Source organism: Bos grunniens, chromosome 11 (genome assembly GCF_055505025.1).
Source record: "Bos grunniens cultivar Pamir isolate PY7600 chromosome 11, Bosgru_T2T1.0, whole genome shotgun sequence".
Taxonomy (NCBI): domain Eukaryota; kingdom Metazoa; phylum Chordata; class Mammalia; order Artiodactyla; family Bovidae; genus Bos; species Bos grunniens.
In genome coordinates, this window is record NC_141175.1 from 40,706,767 (window position 1) to 40,726,394 (window position 19,628).

Sequence of the window (19,628 nt, forward strand, 5' to 3'; positions counted from 1 at the left end):
GGTAGACAGAAGCACTTGGTGGTAGGAAAACAAGGCGGTTCTCAATCAGTTGCACACACTTTTCTCTAAGAAATGTAAAAGTGAGTGTGACTGTGGAAGTAGGTGTTAAAGCATTCAGAAAAGAAAAAAATGTTCCAGCAAAAAGGAAAGGAGATTTATTAGGTAAGCATAGTAGGCTTCTCTGGCTTGGCTGAACATCCACCTAACATGATCGATCACAAATTTTAAGTAAATCCAGGCAGCTCAATGGCCTGATTTTCCCTACCATTGATTAGATGCCCGAGGCACCAAGAAAGTCAGTTGTTGAGTTTAAACATAGTGAAGGGTTTTACCAGGTGATTATCAAGGCAAGATGGAAGGGCAGAGGAGTCGAGGGTGTTTGTTTAACAGCTCTGCAATCCCATAATTATCTGTGTATGTTAAAGAGAATATAATGGATGATTGATGGTGGAAAAGTGGTAGAACCAATGGAATGGGAGGAATTGCTGGAGTGCGTAGCCTGGGCAGGTAAGATGTGGTGGTCACATCACTTTTCCATGTGGGAAGCCTGCGAGTGAGACTTCAGAGAGGGTACAGTGATGAAGAATGACATGGTTTATTTAGGACTATGAGCAGTCCCTTTCAAGAAATAGGTATTATCTGGAACTCACTTTGTATCTCTAAAGTTACAAAGGTGACTTTTGTTATAATGCTGGGTGTTTCAGGCCACAGAGGAATGAGATATGGGGACAACTTTATGATGATCACAGCCTGGTTAAATCCAGGGCTTTCTGGAGAGAAACCAGGGAAAACAACCCGTTTGTTAATGTAGCTATGTTGTCTGTGGGCGCCCTCTACTGGCACTTAGTCAGAATAGCCACCTGGAGGTGGAGGCTTTTGCGGGAAGAAGGCGGGGCGCGCGCGTATTATAATTGACAAGTGAAAACTCGCCCCTTGTAGATACTTAGGGGCTGTGGTTCAGTTGGGGCTAGGAAACTTTAGTTACAGAACAAACCCTGCGTCAGCTTTTTAAATGTTACAATCGCACTTACGTCACTTATGACTTTCTGATTCTAATGGGAGAGCCCTGCTTTCCTGTCTCTCCAATGAGCCTGAGCTACTTCAAGTGAAGATCAGTGTTTCTTATCTTCTTACACCCCCAGCCTAGCACAGTGCCCAGCACATTGTAGGTGTCTGATAAATGTGTTCGTCAAAAGAGAAGCAAAATGGAACAATTTCACACAAGCGGGGGGATACTTGGGCAATTTCAGGAAGGCTTCCAGAGGCACATGGGTGGTGGCCATAGTGGTGGGGAGGAAGGGGTAGAATTGAAAGAAAACCCAGAAAGTATAATGGCAAACCCAGGGGCCAGATATAGATTCCACAAAGGGGGGATTTTTGTGTCATTCTGGGAAGACGTTCCTTGCCATGACTGACAGGTGTGGCTCTTAATTCTTCAAGAGAAAGTATGAGCAAGAATTTTAAAATTTCATGAAAACAGAGAAAGTTAGCATGGCAGATTCAGGTAACCTGAAGGAAGAATCTGAAAGGACTTTTGATCATAAGTACCAAAAAAAGAAAAAGTCAAGGTTTAAAGGTGTTTCTTCCTATTTATTTTTACCCTAAACTGTACAACCTCATTGGAAATCCAGCTCAATGAATAGAGAGATGGCAATTTTCTGTCAAAACATCTCAAACTTAGAGCATGGGACTAGGGTGACTTTTCTGGTTTCTGTACTGAGTGTCTCATATTTCAAGAACCCCTTGAGTTCCAGGCTAGTCAGGACAGCTGGTCACGCTAGCTGAGTGGGAGAAAGGATGGCTCACACAGAGAAGAGGGCTGCCCAAGCTGGTCTCAGGACGGAGCACAAAGAGCCCTGGCTAAGAGTGGACTGTGAGTGACAACTATGCTCTGTACCTGTGATTCTAATAACTCTGGGTTGCATGCCCGGTGAGATTCCTCATCTACCAGCAAAATGGGTTTCCAGTATCTAAATGACCAAATGCCCAGAGCAAAATGCAGAAGGACAGGGAGAGGAGAAGACACTCACAAGAGCCCTTCAGTTGCAACAGCAGAACTGAGGCCAAGAAAAACAGAGATCTCATTTAGAAGGTCCTGCTCTTTCTTCACTTGTATCTAAAAATAATGATGTGGAAATGAATGGATGGCTACATGCAGGATTCTTACAGAACTGGAAAATCTAGTCTGCTGCTACTGTAACTCACATGTAAGTGATCACAGACATTAAACATTGACCCAAGTGAAGCCCAAACAAACAAGATGCAAGCTCACATCAGAGGCCAGAGACTTGTGATGTGGGAGATGCCTGCAGCCCTGGAGGAGACAGCTTCTCAAACAGTAGGAGGTCTTCCCAGTGGTGTACCACCCAGAGTCACTCACTGTTTTCCCACCCAGAGTTAAGAGAAGCATGAGGAATGGCCCCCATCACAATAGCATGGAGACTGAACTTTCGACAGCAGGCATCCTACAGGAAACTTACCAGAAGCTCCTCCTTATCCTTATAGGAAAATCACAACCCAGGTTCTTTACCAACTTGGGAAAGAAATGTCAATAAACAAAGAGAGGGAGAGAAAAGCAAGAAGAAAGAAAAAGGAAAAATGACAAAGTTATATAAACATAATGGATGAAATTTGTATGTCTTAAAGAAGGATAGCAGATTGAAAGACTGGAGGTAAGGGAGTCAGAAATAAGACATGCCAGGTGACCAACACTGGGCAGGAAAGTGGGTCAGCAGATATTGCAAAGACCATTTGTCTAAAGAAAATAGAGAGGAACTAAAATGGACCAAGACAAACCAAAGTGGACACTAGCATTGCTGGCTGTGGCCTTCACCAATGGCTTGGCTAAAAGGAGTTGTAGTAGAAAACCTAGATTGTAGTAATGCCCTTGATGGTGATAATGATAAGTGATATCTATGAAACACATGTCAATGTCTGCTGTTATGCTAAAGGATTTTTACCAAGATCATCTCCTTTAATCATTGCAATAGCCATATGGGTTAGCACTGTGATTATGCCCATCTTACAGATAAAGAAAGTGAGAACCAAAGTCACACGACCAGCAACGAGTGACTGTGGTATTCAAATTTAGGCAGTCTGACTCCAAGGTAACTTTCTAACTACCATACTATACATAGTTGGCTCATGCCACTGTAGCTAGTTCAGACTTTGTTATAAATTTCTTTGGTAAACTTTATAAAATTACTTGTAAATATTAAAAAATATTTTATATAAGCAACAGAAACATAATACTGTACCACTTCCTCTTTCACTTTGAAACCCCCAAACCAACAAGGAAACATACAGATGGTTCAGAAGTCATAGGCCAGAGTTCCAGCAGTAGAGTGTCACCAGCCCCATCTGGAAACAAGATCTGTGTGTACACATTTTGGGGGTGGATCACTATGAACAAAGCTAGTGGAGGTTATGGAATTCCAGTTGAGCTATTTCAAATCCTGAAAGATGATGCTGTGAAAGTGCTGCACTCTATATGCCAGCAAATTTGGAGAACTCAGCAGTGGCCACAAGACTGGAAAAGGTCAGTGTTCATTCCAATCCCAAAGAAAGGTAATGCCAAAGAATGCTCAAACTACTGCACAATTGCACTCATCTCACACACTAGTAAAGAAATGCTCAAAATTCTCCAAGCCAGGCTTCAGCAATACGTGAACCGTGAACTTTCAGATGGTCGAGCTGGTTTTAGAAAAGCCAGAGATCAAATTGCCAACATCCGCTGGATCATGGAAAAAGCAAGAGAGTTCCAGAAAAACATCTATTTCTGCTTTATTGACTATGCCAAAGCCTTTGACTGTGTGGATCACAATAAACTGTGGAAAATTCTGAAAGAGATGGGAATACCAGACCACCTGACCTGCCTCTTGAGAAACCTATGTGCAGGTCAGGAAGCAACAGTTAGAACTGGACATGGAACAACAGACTGGTTCCAAATAGGAAAAGGAGTACGTCAAGGCTATATATTGTCATCCTGCTTATTTAACTTGTATGCAGAGTACATCATGAGAAATTTTGGACTGGAAGAAGCACAAGCTGGAATCAAGATTGCTGGGAGAAAGATCAATAACCTCAGATACGCAGATGACACCACCCTTATGGCAGAAAGTGAAGAACTAAAGAGCCTCGTGATGAAAGTGAAAGAGGAGAGTGATAAAGTTGGCTTAAAGTTCAACATTCAGAAAATTAAGATCATGGCATCCGGTCCCATCACTTAATGGCAAATAGATGGGGAAACAGTGGAAACAGTGGCTGACTTTATTTTTGGGGGCTCCAAAATCACTGCAGATGGTGATTGCAGCCATGAAATTAAAAGACGCTTGCTCTTTGGAGAGAAAGTTATGACCAATCTAGACAGCATATTAAAAACCAGAGACATTACTTTGTCAACAAAGGTCCATCTTGTCAAGGCTATGGTTTTTCCAGTGGTCGTGTATGGACATGAGAGTTGGACTATAAAGAAAGCTGAGCACTGAAGAATTGATGCTTTTGAAGTGTGGTGTTGGAGAAGACTCTTGAGAGTCCCTTGGACTGCAAGGAGATCCAACCAGTCCATCCTAAAGGAGATCAGTCCTGGGTGTTCATTGTAGGGACTGATGTTGAAGCTGAAACTCCAATACTTTGGCCACCTGATGCAAAGAGCTGACTCATTTGAAAAGACCCTGATGCTGGGAAAGATTGAGGACAGGAGGAGAAGGGGATGACAGAGGATGAGATGGTTGGATGGCATCACCGACACAACAGACATGGGCTTGGGTGGACTCTGGGAGTTGGTGATGGACAGGGAGACCTGGCGTACTGCGGTTCATGGGGTCGCAAAGAGTCAGACACAACTGAGTGACTGAAATGAACTGAGTAGCACAGGGAGGAAGTGAACCAGCTATCACTAGGCGTGATATTGAGGATGCTCCTTAAAAGGGTCTATAATGTAAAGGTGAGCAAATAAATGTTGCATGAATGAATGAAATTAAAATGTTTGGTCTTAGTGTACTGAACACACCGTGATTTGATATAAGTAGTGAAAAAATATGAGTGACCATAGAAATGTGCTTTCATTTGTGAACTAAAAGAATTGATTCTCAGCACCAATATTCTCTGAACACTGGTTTTAGAAAAATTACAATATCCAGTTGCCACTAATAAGTAGGAAATCTACTCCCAGGATACCTGAGGAGGTATATATTGATAGATTGCATATACTTATACTCTCTCCTTAAAAGAAAAGACTTCATGGGTTTTTCATATTCAAATAGAAAACTCATTTGCAATGAACACATAAATTCATACCAAAGACAAAGGAAAATATGCGTGCTAGCTGCATGGGTGAAAGTTGTGATGGAGCTTCAATTTAACTCTGAGCTTCCTGGCAGCCAAGATAAGAAGAGAAATACAGTAAGTTTCACAACTGTCTTAACAGAAAGGAGGAAGAATGTCAATCCCTCAAAGGAGACAAAGCACAGGCACTGAATTCTCAGCGAATTTTCTCACCTAGAATTACATCTAAGAGTCACCTGCCTTGTTCATTTCTTGTTCTCCTTGTTACAAAATAATCAGGAGCAGGTTTCAAGAACTCATTACCTGTGGTGGTATTCAAAACTGATGATGTGACAGTAAAGCCCAGCTCAGTGAGCTCGTCTCACTGAGGATGCCAAGGGAAGGCAGCCCTAGTACAGCTTCTCATTTGATCTGAGGTTAGAAATGAGATTATCTATAAAGAAAGGAAACAGGTGTTTGCTAAACATCTACTGTGTTATATGCATGAAATGTCTTCCTCTCAACATATATATTATTAATTCTGTTTAATAATGAAGTGAATGTTTCTGCAAGTCAGAAAAGGCATCCCAAGCTCATGCACTGTCTTCAGTTCCACACACACCCTCTTGTTCTCCTACACTCCTATCAAGAAAAACCAATGGGCAATTCATCCCTTAGACACACCTCAGTCAATGCCACTTTCTACAGACAATTCAAGTTAATTCTCTCCAGGGAGGGCCTAGGGCACCGGTGTTGCACATTACTGATTAAGGAGAAATGCTTTGTTTAAAACCAAGTGATCAATTAGTAGGTTTGAATCATATCTTGAATGTTCAGGAGGCTTCACTGAGTTCACCACAAAGGAAGTCTACAGTTTCTAGAGCTGTGAGTGTCTCTGTTTAAATGGGCTGGGAAAGGATTGCTATATTCTCCTTCCAGTGATTTGCAGGCTCAGGACTGACTCCCAGGAGACAAGATGTTTATGCTATGACTAAAACATGATAGAGTTTCGATTTAGTTCTGAGCTTCCTGGCAGCCAAGACAAAAAAGACAAACAGTCAGTTTCACAACTGTCTTTACAGAAAGGAGGAAGCATGTCAGTCTGTCCAATGAGGTCAAGGGAAGGCTAAAACGTGAGCAGGAATTGGGTGGTGGTTAAGGGGGCCCTAAGGAGACTGGCTTCCACACAGATGAGAAAGGGCAGGAACTGCAGAAGATGTGACTGGGGTCTAGAGTGTGTCTGTCTGTGTCTGCTTGGGGAAGCAGGTGCTACAAGAGACAAGTGGGCAGGTGTAATCCCTCCACAGGGAGGAGCTACACAAAATTATCGAACTTTTTTCTTCTCTGAAAGAACAAAGACCATGTACAGGAAAATCAGTGTGAGAAGGATGGCAAGCCTGGGACTCACTGAAGAACACATGCATCTATATATTAAAGAAAAGGGATGGCAGTGATGGGGAGAGAGGTGGCGGGGCCAGAATGCAGATTCCTAGGCGCCCTCCTATGGCTCCCATGACTGTTCTCATCACAGGACTTGTCTTGATGTCCTGTGATTGCTTGTCTGTGCCCCACTAGCCTGTAAGCCTTGAAAAAGCAGAGAGCAGGACTGACTGCCTTTATATTTGTTTGCCAGACCTATGGGTATCATTTGTTTGCAAAGTGATTTTGATTTTTTAGAACATTTTCAAAGGAAAAATCAAGTTTTCAAGGAGAAAAATGGTGATGAGTAAAGTATCAAGAAATGTAAATTATCTTCTCTGTTTGTAACTTCTGCATCTCAGTTCCTGTCTGGGGATTATACAAAATTTACATACCACGCTCTAGCTAGAATCCCTCCCACTGGCCTGTGCCCCACGCTGGTTCTCCCTGCGGTATTTCCTTGAATCTCTATGAGTGTCCTTTGGTGTCAGTTGCTGTGGCCACAGCTGGGGCTTCATAAAAGCTGCTTATATACTCCCTTCTCATATCCAGTTAATCAACAACAGAGCTGCCTCATGAGAGGTTACTATTTTTTTTTTCTTTCAAGCTGTCTTGTGTGTGGTGGGACCATTATCACCAACTTAGTCTTTTTAATCAGTCACAGGATCTTTCTAACTGCCGTATAATGAGTGTCCTTTTCTCAAAGGACCACGCTCCAGCTGTGAAGGGAAAGGGCAGAGTTTCCCTAGTTCTCCCATAGGACGCTCTCTGCCAATGCTTTATAAACAGAGAGCCAGAGACGACAGCTTGACCATGCCTGGAAGGTACTTATGTCTGTGTATGCCATGCCTAGGTGTATGTCTAGGCTCACCCTAGACACATTTTTGGAAGTTCATGTACCAAGAGCAACTGAGCTCACCTCTGCCAATCCAAGGGCACTTGGCTCCAATCTAACAAAAGTGCAGAAGCTAAGTCAGAATCTAAGTCAGCTTTGCCTAGTGTCTGCCAGGAGGACTTTATCCATAAGTGAGCAGAAAACAAGATTTTGACTTCCCATCATTACTCAAGTTGGTCTTCGCTCTGCTGCTGTTTAGGATGACGTCAGTCCTCGTTCCCCAAGTGGTCAGGAGGCTCTCGACCTCGGCAGCAAGAGGCATGTATTTAATTTGTATCTAAAGGTAAGTCAGTGACTACATAGGGAGAGACATTTTTACTGGAACAAGGAACAGAGACAGGGGTGGGTCCCGAGAGGAGTAGTACCCTTGTGTCATGGGCTGAGGAATCAACACTCCTCCTTTGGACTCGGCGTGTGGGGGGGGGGGGCCCTTATGCCTCAGGGACCAGGAGCTGCTCAGGGTGTGCAAAGGCAGCTACAGCATATAGCCCCATACATTTGGGCCAGACCCCAGGCTAGTCTGGATGAGCACTTTGGAAGTTTGGCAGTGAATTATAAAGAAAGCCTTCACCTGAGTCGAATGCCACAAACATAGACCAGTCACCACAGGCTACATGATCTTGGTTGTTCCAATCTGGGGAGTTCAACCAGGCTGGCCTGGTCACAGAAGGACCATGTAGCTCAAAAAAACCCCCTGTATCCCAAGGCTAGAGGCCCAGAAAGTCTGCAGATGGTCATGTATAAGTCCTGGCTGGTTGCAACCTCTGTAGCTGAAGGAGGGCTTTGCAACTGGCTCTAAATCACCAAAGAGCATGTGCCGCCTGCCAAACCTCATGTCAACCTGCCTGGCCAAGCACTGAAATTTGTTTTGTGTGGTTCAGTGGTTAAGAATCCGCCTGCTAACACCGGAGCACCAGGAGGCATGGGTTCGATCCCTGGGTGGAGAAGATCCCCTGGAGGATTTTAGTATTCTTGACTGAGAAATCCCATGGACAGAGGGGCCTGAAGGCCCACATTCCATGGGGTTGCAAAGAGTCAGATACAACTGAGCACCCACACATTCTTAATGATATAGTTATTAATAATATTTGTTCACTATACAAAGTCTGGCAAATACCTATGATGTAATAGTACATATATGTGTGGGTATACCTCACCCATAAATCCTTCACCCATAATTAGCTACTATGGTTGACCCTTGAACAACATGGGTTTGAACTTGGCATGTCCAATTATAGGTGATTATTTTTTTTGGTAAATATAGTTTCTGTGTTTTCACTTTACAGGTCTTTAAATAAACTAAGTGTAGCAAAAAGTTTATGTCCAATTGGAGATTCTTTTCCTATTTCAATATCCTACCTCCTTGGGTGAGTCATTTATCAATTCCTTTGTTCTGGAGGCAGAGATAACAGTACCCAGGTTTCCGACTGCACGGAATGGGGAGGGAGGGCCCTGTGCCCCTAACCCCCACCTTGTTCAAGGGTCAAGTGTATAAACAAATTGTATACCTCCTTCCAGATTTTCGAGGGTTTATTTACACCTTTCTTTCTTTGTTCATTTTATACACATTAATAAAATACCCTCTTATGTGCCTACCAATTAAGATTAGTTAGGTACCTTTGTTGTTGTTGAGTCGCTAAGTCATGTCTGACTCCACACCAGGCTCCTCTGTCCATGGGATTACAGGCAGGAATAGTGGAATGGGTTGCCGTTTCCTACTCCAGGGATTCTTCTGATCCAGGGATTGAACTCACATCTCCTGCATTGGCAGGCAGGATCTTTACCAGTGAGCCATCTAGGTACCTTTGGAGTTTCCAGATGTATTTCTTGTTCTTTTCCCTCCAGAAGTAACAACCACCCAGAACTTTATGTTAATTGGTTTCTCTGTTTCCCTTGTAGTTTTGCCATATACATACGTAGACGTACATAGTTTTTAAGTTTCTTATAAATGAATCCCATTCTGATTTTGTGACTTCCCTTTTCTGTCTAATATTAAGTTTTTGCCATTCAGTCTCATTGAAATACATCACAATTAGTTTTTTGCTCTTGGATAGTATTACATTTCATAAATTTATTATAAATGTATTTTCATTTTATAAAGATACTAAAATTTCTTTTTCTTTTCTTTTATTGATGGGCACTTTGCTTGTTTCCTGTCCCTTGTTGTTTCAAGAAATACCACTGTGGAACTGCTATATATCTCTTTGTGTTCATACACACAATATTTTCTCCAGGGGGCACTCTCCAGAAGGAAATGACTACTTCATAGAGTTTGTATATCATCAGTTTCACTAACTGCTACTGCTAAGTCACTTCAGTCGTGTCTGTCTCTGTGCGACCCCACAGACGGCAGCCCACCAAGCTCCCCCATCCCTGGGATTCTCCAGGCAAGAACACTGGAGTGGGTTGCCATTTCCTTCTCCAATGCGTGAAAGTGAAAAGTGAAAGTGAAGTCACTCAGTCATATCCGACTCTTAGCGACCCCATGGACTGCAGCCTACCAGGCTCCTCCATCCATGGGATTTTCCAGGCAAGAATACTAGAGTGGGCTGCCATTGCCTTCTCCAAGTTTCACTAAACTGAATGTCAAATTGTTTTCCAAAGTTGTTATTAGTGTCTGACAGTTCCTATCACTCCACGTCCCCAGCAACACTTGGTATTGTCAGACTTTTTAATTTTAATCATTTTTGTGGGTGAGATTAGGTATATTATTGTACTTTTAATTTACATTTCCTAATTACTGTGATTAACCATATTTCTATTTATTTATTGGAACCATTATTCCTATTCTGTAAAATGCCTATTCATGTTGCTTGTTCATTTTTTAAAGCATTTTTATGGATTCTTGGACTTATTTATATATTCAGTTCTCTCTGTCTCTGTTGATCTATCTATGCATCTATCTATCTAAAACTATACTTTCAAATCTAACTTCTTTAAACAAGAATAATAATTTACACTGGAAATTGATCTAGTTCTAGGGCTTTAAGTAACAAATATTTTTATTCTCCTTATGCTAATTTTCTAAAGGACAAAACTAGATTCCATATCAGAAAAATAATGATTAATCAAGTGGGGAAAAAACCTTCCTCTACTGTCATTATTCACTGTACTACTTGGGAGAGTAAAACAATAAATTTTTGTTTCTGAATAAGTTTTTCTCAACATTAAATTTCAGCAAGAAAAAACAAGTTGAGTGGACTTTCAGTCCAGTGGTTAAGATTCTCCACTGAACGGGCTTCAGTTTCGATCCCTAGGTGAAGGAACTGAGATCCCGCATACTATCACAGTCAAAATATAAATAAAAATTCATTTGTTTTTAAAGTATAGCTCATTCACTTTGGTGTACAATAGAAGCTAACACAGCATTGTAAAGCAACTATATTCCAATAAAATTTTTAAAACTATATGTCCACACACAAAAGAAAGTTGAAAACAGTACCCCTCCATAGTCACTTCTTTTTAAAAATGTTATCTCAGAGTCATATGCTCTCTAGGGCCCATTCTCCCCTAGTTCGGCTTAGGGTACCTGAGAAAAAAGTAACATGTGCCTGCAACTGGATGGATACAATGAAGTCCTGAAATTCACCCAGTCATCTTCTAACTAAGCACTTTCCAGCCGCAGGGCAGAAGGGGCTTTCCCTCGATGGTCAATGACTTCTCAATAGAGCACCTACATTCCATCCATTGGATGTGCCAGACCCTTGGACAGAGTGCAAGAAAGGACACTGCATTCTAAAACCACCCTTCAGGGCTTACAATTCTGTTAGAAAGACAAATAAGTGATAGAACATATTTGCAAAGAATAAGACAAAACACTGCAAGAAAGCAATGGAGAGCTGTCGCAATTTTAAGTGTTGGACTAAAACTGAAGATGACAAAGGATCAAAGGAAGAAATGAGTGCTCTTGGCTCCATTTCAAGTCAAGACGTTGGCTCGGCATTTCCCTTACCTCCAACCCCTGTTCCCTCCCAAGACCAATAGATCAGATTCAGGGTGGCCTGGGTCACGTTCTCCCATACATCCAGACCCATGGTGTGGTCTTTCATCCACCTCCCATTCACTGGGGTCTCCTCAGTCTCTGAGATGGAAGTACAGAGTTGCTCCCCACCTTGGAAATTTTCACTTTCATTGAAGCCTCAGCTCAGCACTCTCAAGATAAGATTTAGGGGAATTAGAAGTGCCACTCAGCAAAAAGATACTGGGCCTTTCCTGGGCCACATCAGTGTCTTGCTATTTCCCTAAACAAATGCTGAACCTGGTGTCCTTCTAGGGTACTGTCCAGCCCCTGAAGTTATAACTTACTAAGAGCCTCCTGAAAGTTGCCCTTGACAATGAATCATGATGTGGTAGTTGAATTCCAGATCCAAGTGGCCTGATAACCACACCTTCTTGATGATAATCTGCTTCAGTGATTTTCAACTAGGAGAGCTGTCTCGTCCCGGGACATCTAGTAATGTCTGGCCATATGTATGGTTGTCACACTAGTGGTGGTAGGGGAGTGCGACCACCATCTACTGGATAGAGGCCGGGGATGCTACTAACATCCTAGAATGCAGGGGTCCCCAAACCCCAGGCCGTGGACCAGTACTGGTCATCATACTGGACAGCATACCTGTCCCCAACCCCCAGGCTTAACCAGTCAGTTAAGAACCCAGTCACAAAGCAGGAGGTGAGCAAGTGAGTGAAGCTTCATCTGTGTTTATAGCCACTCCCCATTGCTCACACTACTGCATTATCACAATGTAATAATAATAGAAATAAAGGGGATAATAAATGTAACGCACTTGAGCCATCCCAAAGCCATCCCCCACTCAGCCCATGGAAAAACTGTCTCCCGTGTAACCAGTCCCTGGTGCCAAAAAGGTTGAGGACCATTGCTACAATGCAGAGGATAACCCCCATCACAACAATCAACCAGCCCCAAAATTTGTAGTGTCCAGCTTGAGAAACTAATCTACTCCTGACTCGCCCAGGCTGGAGAAACTACAGGTCGTTGACACCCTGACATGACCCTCAGCTCATATCTTAATAGATATGAGCTTTATTGGTTATTCTTAAGTCAGTTCCTACAGTCACACCTGGACCCAGGACGCTGGAGAGGGAACCAGAGGTCCCATGGCTGAGTCAGTGACTCTCCTCCCTCGGAGGGCTCAGTTTGTGATTTGAATTCTCACCAACGTGATATTCATAAAAAGTATTCTGGCTGCAGTCCCATCCTTGGGGTGACAAACTTGTAAATGGCATAGATAATGACAAGGGCTCCTCTGCATTTCATTTTGTGATTATAATTTTTTTCGTTATTACTGTCGTTTAGTTGCTAAGTCATGTCCAACTCTTTTGCAACCCCATGGACTATAACCCACCAGGTTCCTCTGTCCATGGGATTTCACAGGCAAGGATACTGGAGTGGGTTGCCATTTTCTGCTCCAGGTGATCTTCCTGACCCAGGGATTGAACCCTTATCTCTTGTTTGGCAGGTGGATTCTTTACCACTGATCCACCAGGGAAGCCTGATATTTTCATTAAATAGTACCAACAACATCATCTGCTTGTACTCAATCATTCATTCAGTCGACAAATATTTGCTGTGTGCCCACTGGGACCAAGCACCATGCTATATAAGATGAATGGCAATTTCCCAAATCCACTGACTTAGACCATAGCCCCTACAGCAGGACTTCTTGATGAGGTGAGATGGAGGGCTGGGGGCTTATTAAATTGCAGATGCTTGGGTCTCCCTTCAGAGATTCTGATTTTACAAGTCAGGATGATGCTCAGGAATCTGTATTTTTACCTAACACTTGTGGTGACTTCTGACACAGGCTAACTATGGGACCATGGTTTAAGAAACATTGGTTGATATCACATGAAATCTACCCAGCCTAATCCCAAGTCTGAGATTATGTAGGCCTGTACTCTAATGTGGTAATGTCCTATATGCTGAAAAAAAAAAAACCAACCTTAATTATTTAATCAATTAATCATTTAACCATTAATTGTCTCATTTCCCATTTTTTAAACAGAAGGAGAATAAGACTGAAACACAGAAGAGGAGAGGGTAGAATGACCCCACATAAATAGAAGCAAGACACTTTCAAAGGAACAGAACTATAGAAGTTTTACTTCTAAAAGCAAATTTTTATGACATACAATAGAATGAGCATTAGCCACGTACCTTGCTATCAACAGTAGTTAGGAGAAAAATCTCTGATTATCTAAAATCTCTCCTTATTCTCTGAACCAACCTGCAATAGTTCCCAGCTTGATTAGAGACCACTAATCCTCTCTGGTTACCAAGATAAATGGCTTCTCTGATTACTCTCAATTTTTTTTCAAATCTTTTCTTAGACCTGGAATCATTAACACTCAGATACGTGACTTTTTGCAACACACCCTTTGTTTTAGAGCACATTAACCATCATTAGAAGTCCAAGTTAGACCTGTTCCAAACTGAACATTTCTAAGTCATTAGAAACACCTTAACACTTGTCTATGTCTAGTATCAAGGAAGTTATCTCACTATACATGTATACGGGTAAAACACGGGAATCATTTCCAAGCCAATTACTCTATTGTAAATTACTGTGATCAATTTAATCGTAGAACAAACCCATATAAAGAAACTGATGATAACAATTATGGAACAGATTAAAATCAAAGGATCACATGGTAGACCTAGAGATAATCATACTAAGTAAAGTAAGCCAAAGGAAGACAAATATCATATGATATTGATTACATGTAGAATCTAAAAAAATGACATAAATGTATACTCAATATCTTATCATAACCTATAGTGGAAGATGATGTAAAAAAAAGAATACACACACACACACACATACACAGCTGAATCATTTTGCTGTACACCTGAAACTAACACAATATTATAAATCAACTGTATTTCAATAACAATTTATTTAAAAAATCAATATATCACCATATTGTTAATGAGAAGAAGCCAGAATTAAAGGCCAGAGTATCTCAGAAAGCATACCAGAGTCCTTTAATTTAATTTATCTCGAATGCATCTATTTCAACTCCTCTAGATTTCCCTTCCATTCTGTCCTTTTTAATTAAAAGTGTCTTTACCTTCAAATGCCTGTATGTTCCACACTGTTTACTTTTTGCTATAAGCAACACCATTTTGGCCCCAAGTTCACAGAGGTCTGGCGACCCAGTAGGCTCACAAAACAGAACAGATCTAGCACTTCCAAGACTCCATCAAAACCCACTCATACATGGATGTGTCCAAACAGGAGGGAAATTATCCTTCCAAGATAAACAGAGAAAAACTCACCATGTTTTGTGAGATCTGTAGCCTTAGTCCACGCCAAGTACCCCAGATCCCACATGCCAAGAAGCTCCATTCCCACCACCTCCAAACAAACCAAAAAAAAAAAGAAGCCTTCCCCTGGTGCTTGGGGACTTTGAGCCAATATACCAATCTGAATGCAAATTTCACCCCACACCCAGCTTTGCCCAGAGATCCATTTTTAAGCAGACTATGCTCCCTGCAGACCAACATGCAAATGGTGGGAACTCAAGTGTAAGAACCACAAAAGCAGCAAAAAGACGTTGACCATACCTATTTTGCCAGCCTCCCCTCGCAAGTTGAAATCCCAGTTTCTTGGCAACTTCAGGGACATTTTGCTTGTGGTTTGGGTGAGTCGCTGCTGAAGCGGGAAATCTGCCACAATTCGCGCCCTTCTTGGCTTTTTGGTCTTCTTGCCTCTCGAGCTTGTGTGTGTGTGTGTGTGTGTGTGTGTGTGTGTGTGTGTTTCCCCTTTACGATTGCTTCACAAGCAATCTTGGGTTTGAGGTTGATCTGCCCAAGTATCTTCTCCTTTCTCAGATGAAAGGTCCATCCATCTGTCATGGGGGATGGCACCCAAGCCCTCCCACGGTCCCTCGTGGGGCTGGTGCCTTGTGAAGTGTACACCCGGCTTCTCTTGCTTTCAGTATTACCAGAAATATCCCAGTTGACACTTCGCTCTGCGTCATGGGAAGCAAAGCTCCTGTTCGAAAGAATCTCAGGCCTCACTGAGGCGAGGTCGTGATAAACAACGGCTGCCTCTTGGCTTTTTTTTTTTTTTAACTGTCTGCTTCCTTGCATTTGAGGAAGTGGGTGGCTGTTCAGTGTAGATGATACATTGAGCTCTGAAGCTCTTTTTTCAGAGAATAGGTTTTAGAAATGCTTATATAAGTAGAGTAATTGCTGTTGGGCTATAAACTTTATAGGTTTGATTAAAATTAGAAGACTCTGGCCATATACCTCTAAGCCTCCTTTCTCACTGAACAGACTGCGCTTCCAAAAATGATCAGTAAGACAATCAGCACTCCCTCGAAGGCACCCTCTTTGAGTTCTTCCTGCTATAAGGCCCACATAGTAAATTCTCCACCTGCTCTGGGTAAAGGTTCCAAGTGATCTCAACCTGATGTCAGGAGGATTCTGATGTATTTAAGTCAACATTAGCTAAGTAGACCCACTTAGGTGTTACAATGGTTCTTTGACCTTGTGTACAGGCTATGGGTTTGGGAATCAGACTGATAAGGGTTCAAAACTCAGTTTTTCTACTTTTTAGTGCTATAGCTTTTAATAAGCAACTGAATCTCTCCGGGCCTCAGTATCCTCAGCAGTAAAATGGGTTGATAATAACCATGACTGCACAGAGCTGTGAAGGTATCTAGTACACACAGTAGGTGCACCACAAACGTATTTCAATCCTTATTCCATTTAGTTAGGTTCCATGACAGGCTTTCATATGTTCAACTGGGCTGGACTAACTTAATGATTAAGTACTTGGGCCCAGAGCCAGACTGCTTGTGTTCGAACCATGGCCCAACCACTTTCAAGCTGTATGAATTTGGACGAGTTTCTTGACTACTCTGTACTTCAATAGTCTTATCTGTAAATGAGGTAAACAATAGGACCTACTTCACAGGGCTGTCATGAGGCTTAATAAAGATAGAAGGTAATAAGACTAATGAGACCACAGGGTAATGGGGCTAATACAGCAATAGGTAAGAAGGCTCATAAGAGTTGCTACTGGCCAGCATACTAGCTGCAAACTTTGGTTCATTCCTTCTCCCTCTCCTAGAAGACTATGCCGTGCTTTCTTCTTTGCCTCCCACATGCTCACTCTGTTGGTGACCTGGCTTCCTGTTTCGCTGAGAAAGTTGATGCAATGGAGGAGAATTTCTGTAAGCTCCCACCACTGTAGGTCCCACCTCCACGCAGGAAAGCTCACACACTCAGTCTTCTGCTGGCTACAAAGGATGAATCGTGTGACCACTCTTGCATCTTTACTGCATCATCAATTTCTTCTCTCTTGGATCATTCCTACCAGCATTCAAACTTATTCTTTTTCATCCTATAGTTTTAAAAAAATCTCACTTGATGCTTCTTCCCCCTTTGGTTATGGCTCTATTTCTCTCCTTCATTTCTGAGCAAAGTTTACATAAGAATTGTATGTATTTGCAAATATCTGTCTTATTATTCTCTTCTGAATCTCTTTTGTATATCTTTTGATCCCATGACTCCCCCAAATATATTCTTATCAAGTACATTGATAACATCACTGCCACTGAACCCACTGGTCAGTTCCGCCTGTCATTTCACTTTGGACACATTTGATTACTTTCTCCAGCTCCAGGCCCACTCTCCACTTGGCCCCCACGACTCCTTGCTGGCATGGTTGTTTGCCTATCTTTCTGTCCCATCTCCATATCCTTGCTGACTCCATCTCATCTCTCTGAATTCTAAACATTGGAAGAAACCAGGATGCACTCAGTGAACTGTTTTTCCATCTATACCCACACCTCAGTGAGCTCATTTCTCTCAAGGCTTGCATGCTATGCATCTGCTGATCCCTCCAATGTAGATTTCCAGCCCAAATTGTTCCCTGAACCCCCCAGTCATATACATCTCTGCTCATATAATGAATAACCATCTCAAACAAAGCTGTTCCAAAATGTATGTTTGGGGAACCAGGCTGAAGGGGCAAAGGTGACCTGAGGCATATCCTTCTTGTGAGTGAAAAGTCTGTAAGAGGGAAGAACCACAGGAGCACATTTAAAGCTTCTGTTCTTACCATACCTGCTCACATTCCAGTGGCCAACACATATCACGTGACCAAGTCCAAAGTCAGTGAGACAGGAAATACTCACAGCCCTGAGGAGGAGGGGGAAGAAGGGAGGAGAGACTAAAAGAGACTGATCAATACTCCAATCCATCCCACCAACCCAGCTCATTCAGCCACCTACCTTCCAACCACCCCAGGGGTGCTGGATTCCTCTGAACTTGACTCAGCCAACTGCACATTTCACAGCCCCCACTCTGCATGACAGCCTGCCCAACCCAAACAACACTATTCTTTTTCTGTCCTCACTTGGAGAGGGCGTGGGGAGAGGGCACAGGTAGATAGCCATCCTGAGCTCAGCCCAGCAGCATCTCAGCAGGGAACTTGATATCACCCAAAGTTTCAGCCCTGAGACCTTAAACTCAAGGACTCTGAAAAGATCTTAAAGGTAGCATGTAGAAACATGCAGAGAACTTCCCTTACTCTTCAGGGTACGTTCCTATAAGTCTTGGAAAAACTCGTGACTGATGGGGAAGTTGCTTGTGAATACTTAGAAAGGCAGCCAGAAGAAAAGCACCCCGGAAAGGCCCAGCACAGCTGCCTTGCCTCCAAGAGCCTGCTCTGGGGCCCTCCGCTGCCAGGGTAGGGGTGGAGGGCAGCACCACTGCCGTGCAGCTCCCGATTCCTGGGCTCCAGAAAATGAAGAGCTAGATGTCTTGTCTGGTTCCGAAGACTGAATCAGCATCTGCAACAGCAAAAGGAAAAGCAAACGTTCATTCATCTATTTGCTTATTGAATGCTAACCAGCTATTGAGAACTTAATTTATATATGCATTAATATACAGTATTTGTCTTTCTCTTTCTGACTTATTTCACTCTAAATAATAGGCTCCAGTTTCATCCATCTCATTAGAACTGGTTGAGATGCATTCCTTTTTATACCTGAGTAATATTCCATTATGTTTATGTATCCATTCGTCTGCCGATAGACATCTAGGTTGTGGTTCATTTTTAAAATCTTTATTGAATTTGCTACAATATTGCTTCTGTTTTATGTTTGGTTTTTTGGGCATGCTGCTGCTGCTGCTGCTGACCAGGGATCAAATCCTCACCCCCGCACTGGAAGGTGAAGTCTTAACCACTGGACCATCAGGGCAGTCCCAGGAGTTAATTTTTTCCTGGATATTGGCGGAATGTTCACGTTCAGAATGTTAAACAAGCCGCTCTTGTTTCACATTCAACTTACAGTCTGTTGAGAGAGAACAATTAAGTAAGCAATTAAATATGACATGAGAAGGGGCATGTTGAATTGAAAGTTCGGGAAGCATGAGACTTTACCTTCAGTTCAGTTCAGTTCAGTCACTCAGTCGTGTCCAACTCTTTGCGACCCCATGAATCGCAGCACGCCAGGCCTCCCTGTCCATTACCAACTCCCGGAGTTCACTTAGACTCACGTCCATCGAGTCAGTGATGCCATCCAGCCATCTCATCCTCTGTCGTCCCCTTCTCTTCCTGCCCCCAATCCCTGCCAGCATCAGAGTCTTTTCCAATGAGTCATCTCTTCATATGAAGTGGCCAAAGTACTGGAGTTTCAGCTTTAGCATCATTCCTTGCAAAAAAATCCCAGGGCTGATATCCTTCAGAATGGACTTGTTTGGATCTCCTTGCAGTCCCGGGGCTCTCAAGAGTCTTCTCCAACACCACAGTTCAAAAGCATCAATTCTTCGGTGCTCAGCTTTCTTCACAGTCCAACTCTCACATCCATACATGACCACTGGAAAAACCATAGCCTTGACTAGACGGACCTTTGTTGGCCTTGGAGGGGCCTAATTGAGCCTTAGGGAGTTAGGAAAGGCTTCCTGGAGGAAGTGTCTTTTAAGGCTTCATGAATGAGTTAGGGAAGCAAAAGGATTTAAAATGTTTTCTAGATGAAACAAACAGCATGCAAGAGGCACAGAAGCAAGAAA

General features: G+C 42.6%; 1 protein-coding gene across 3 annotated transcripts in view; it reads right to left on the minus strand.

The window, feature by feature from the left end:
- The window catches only part of ARHGAP25 (Rho GTPase activating protein 25), a 94,848-nt gene extending 76,723 nt beyond the window's left edge, over positions 1 to 18,125 (minus strand). The window contains exon 1 of one of the 3 annotated variants that reach the window (XM_086326259.1): positions 17,846 to 18,125. In XM_086326259.1, the coding sequence (XP_086182385.1) occupies positions 17,846 to 17,924 (79 nt within the window). In that variant the 5' untranslated portion in view covers positions 17,925 to 18,125. Of the gene's footprint in view, positions 1 to 14,879; positions 15,045 to 15,167; positions 15,648 to 17,845 lie in introns of those variants that run through there. The other 2 variants (XM_086326261.1, XM_086326260.1) reach the window with 2 other exon arrangements.
- Positions 18,126 to 19,628: the final 1,503 nt, after the last annotated feature.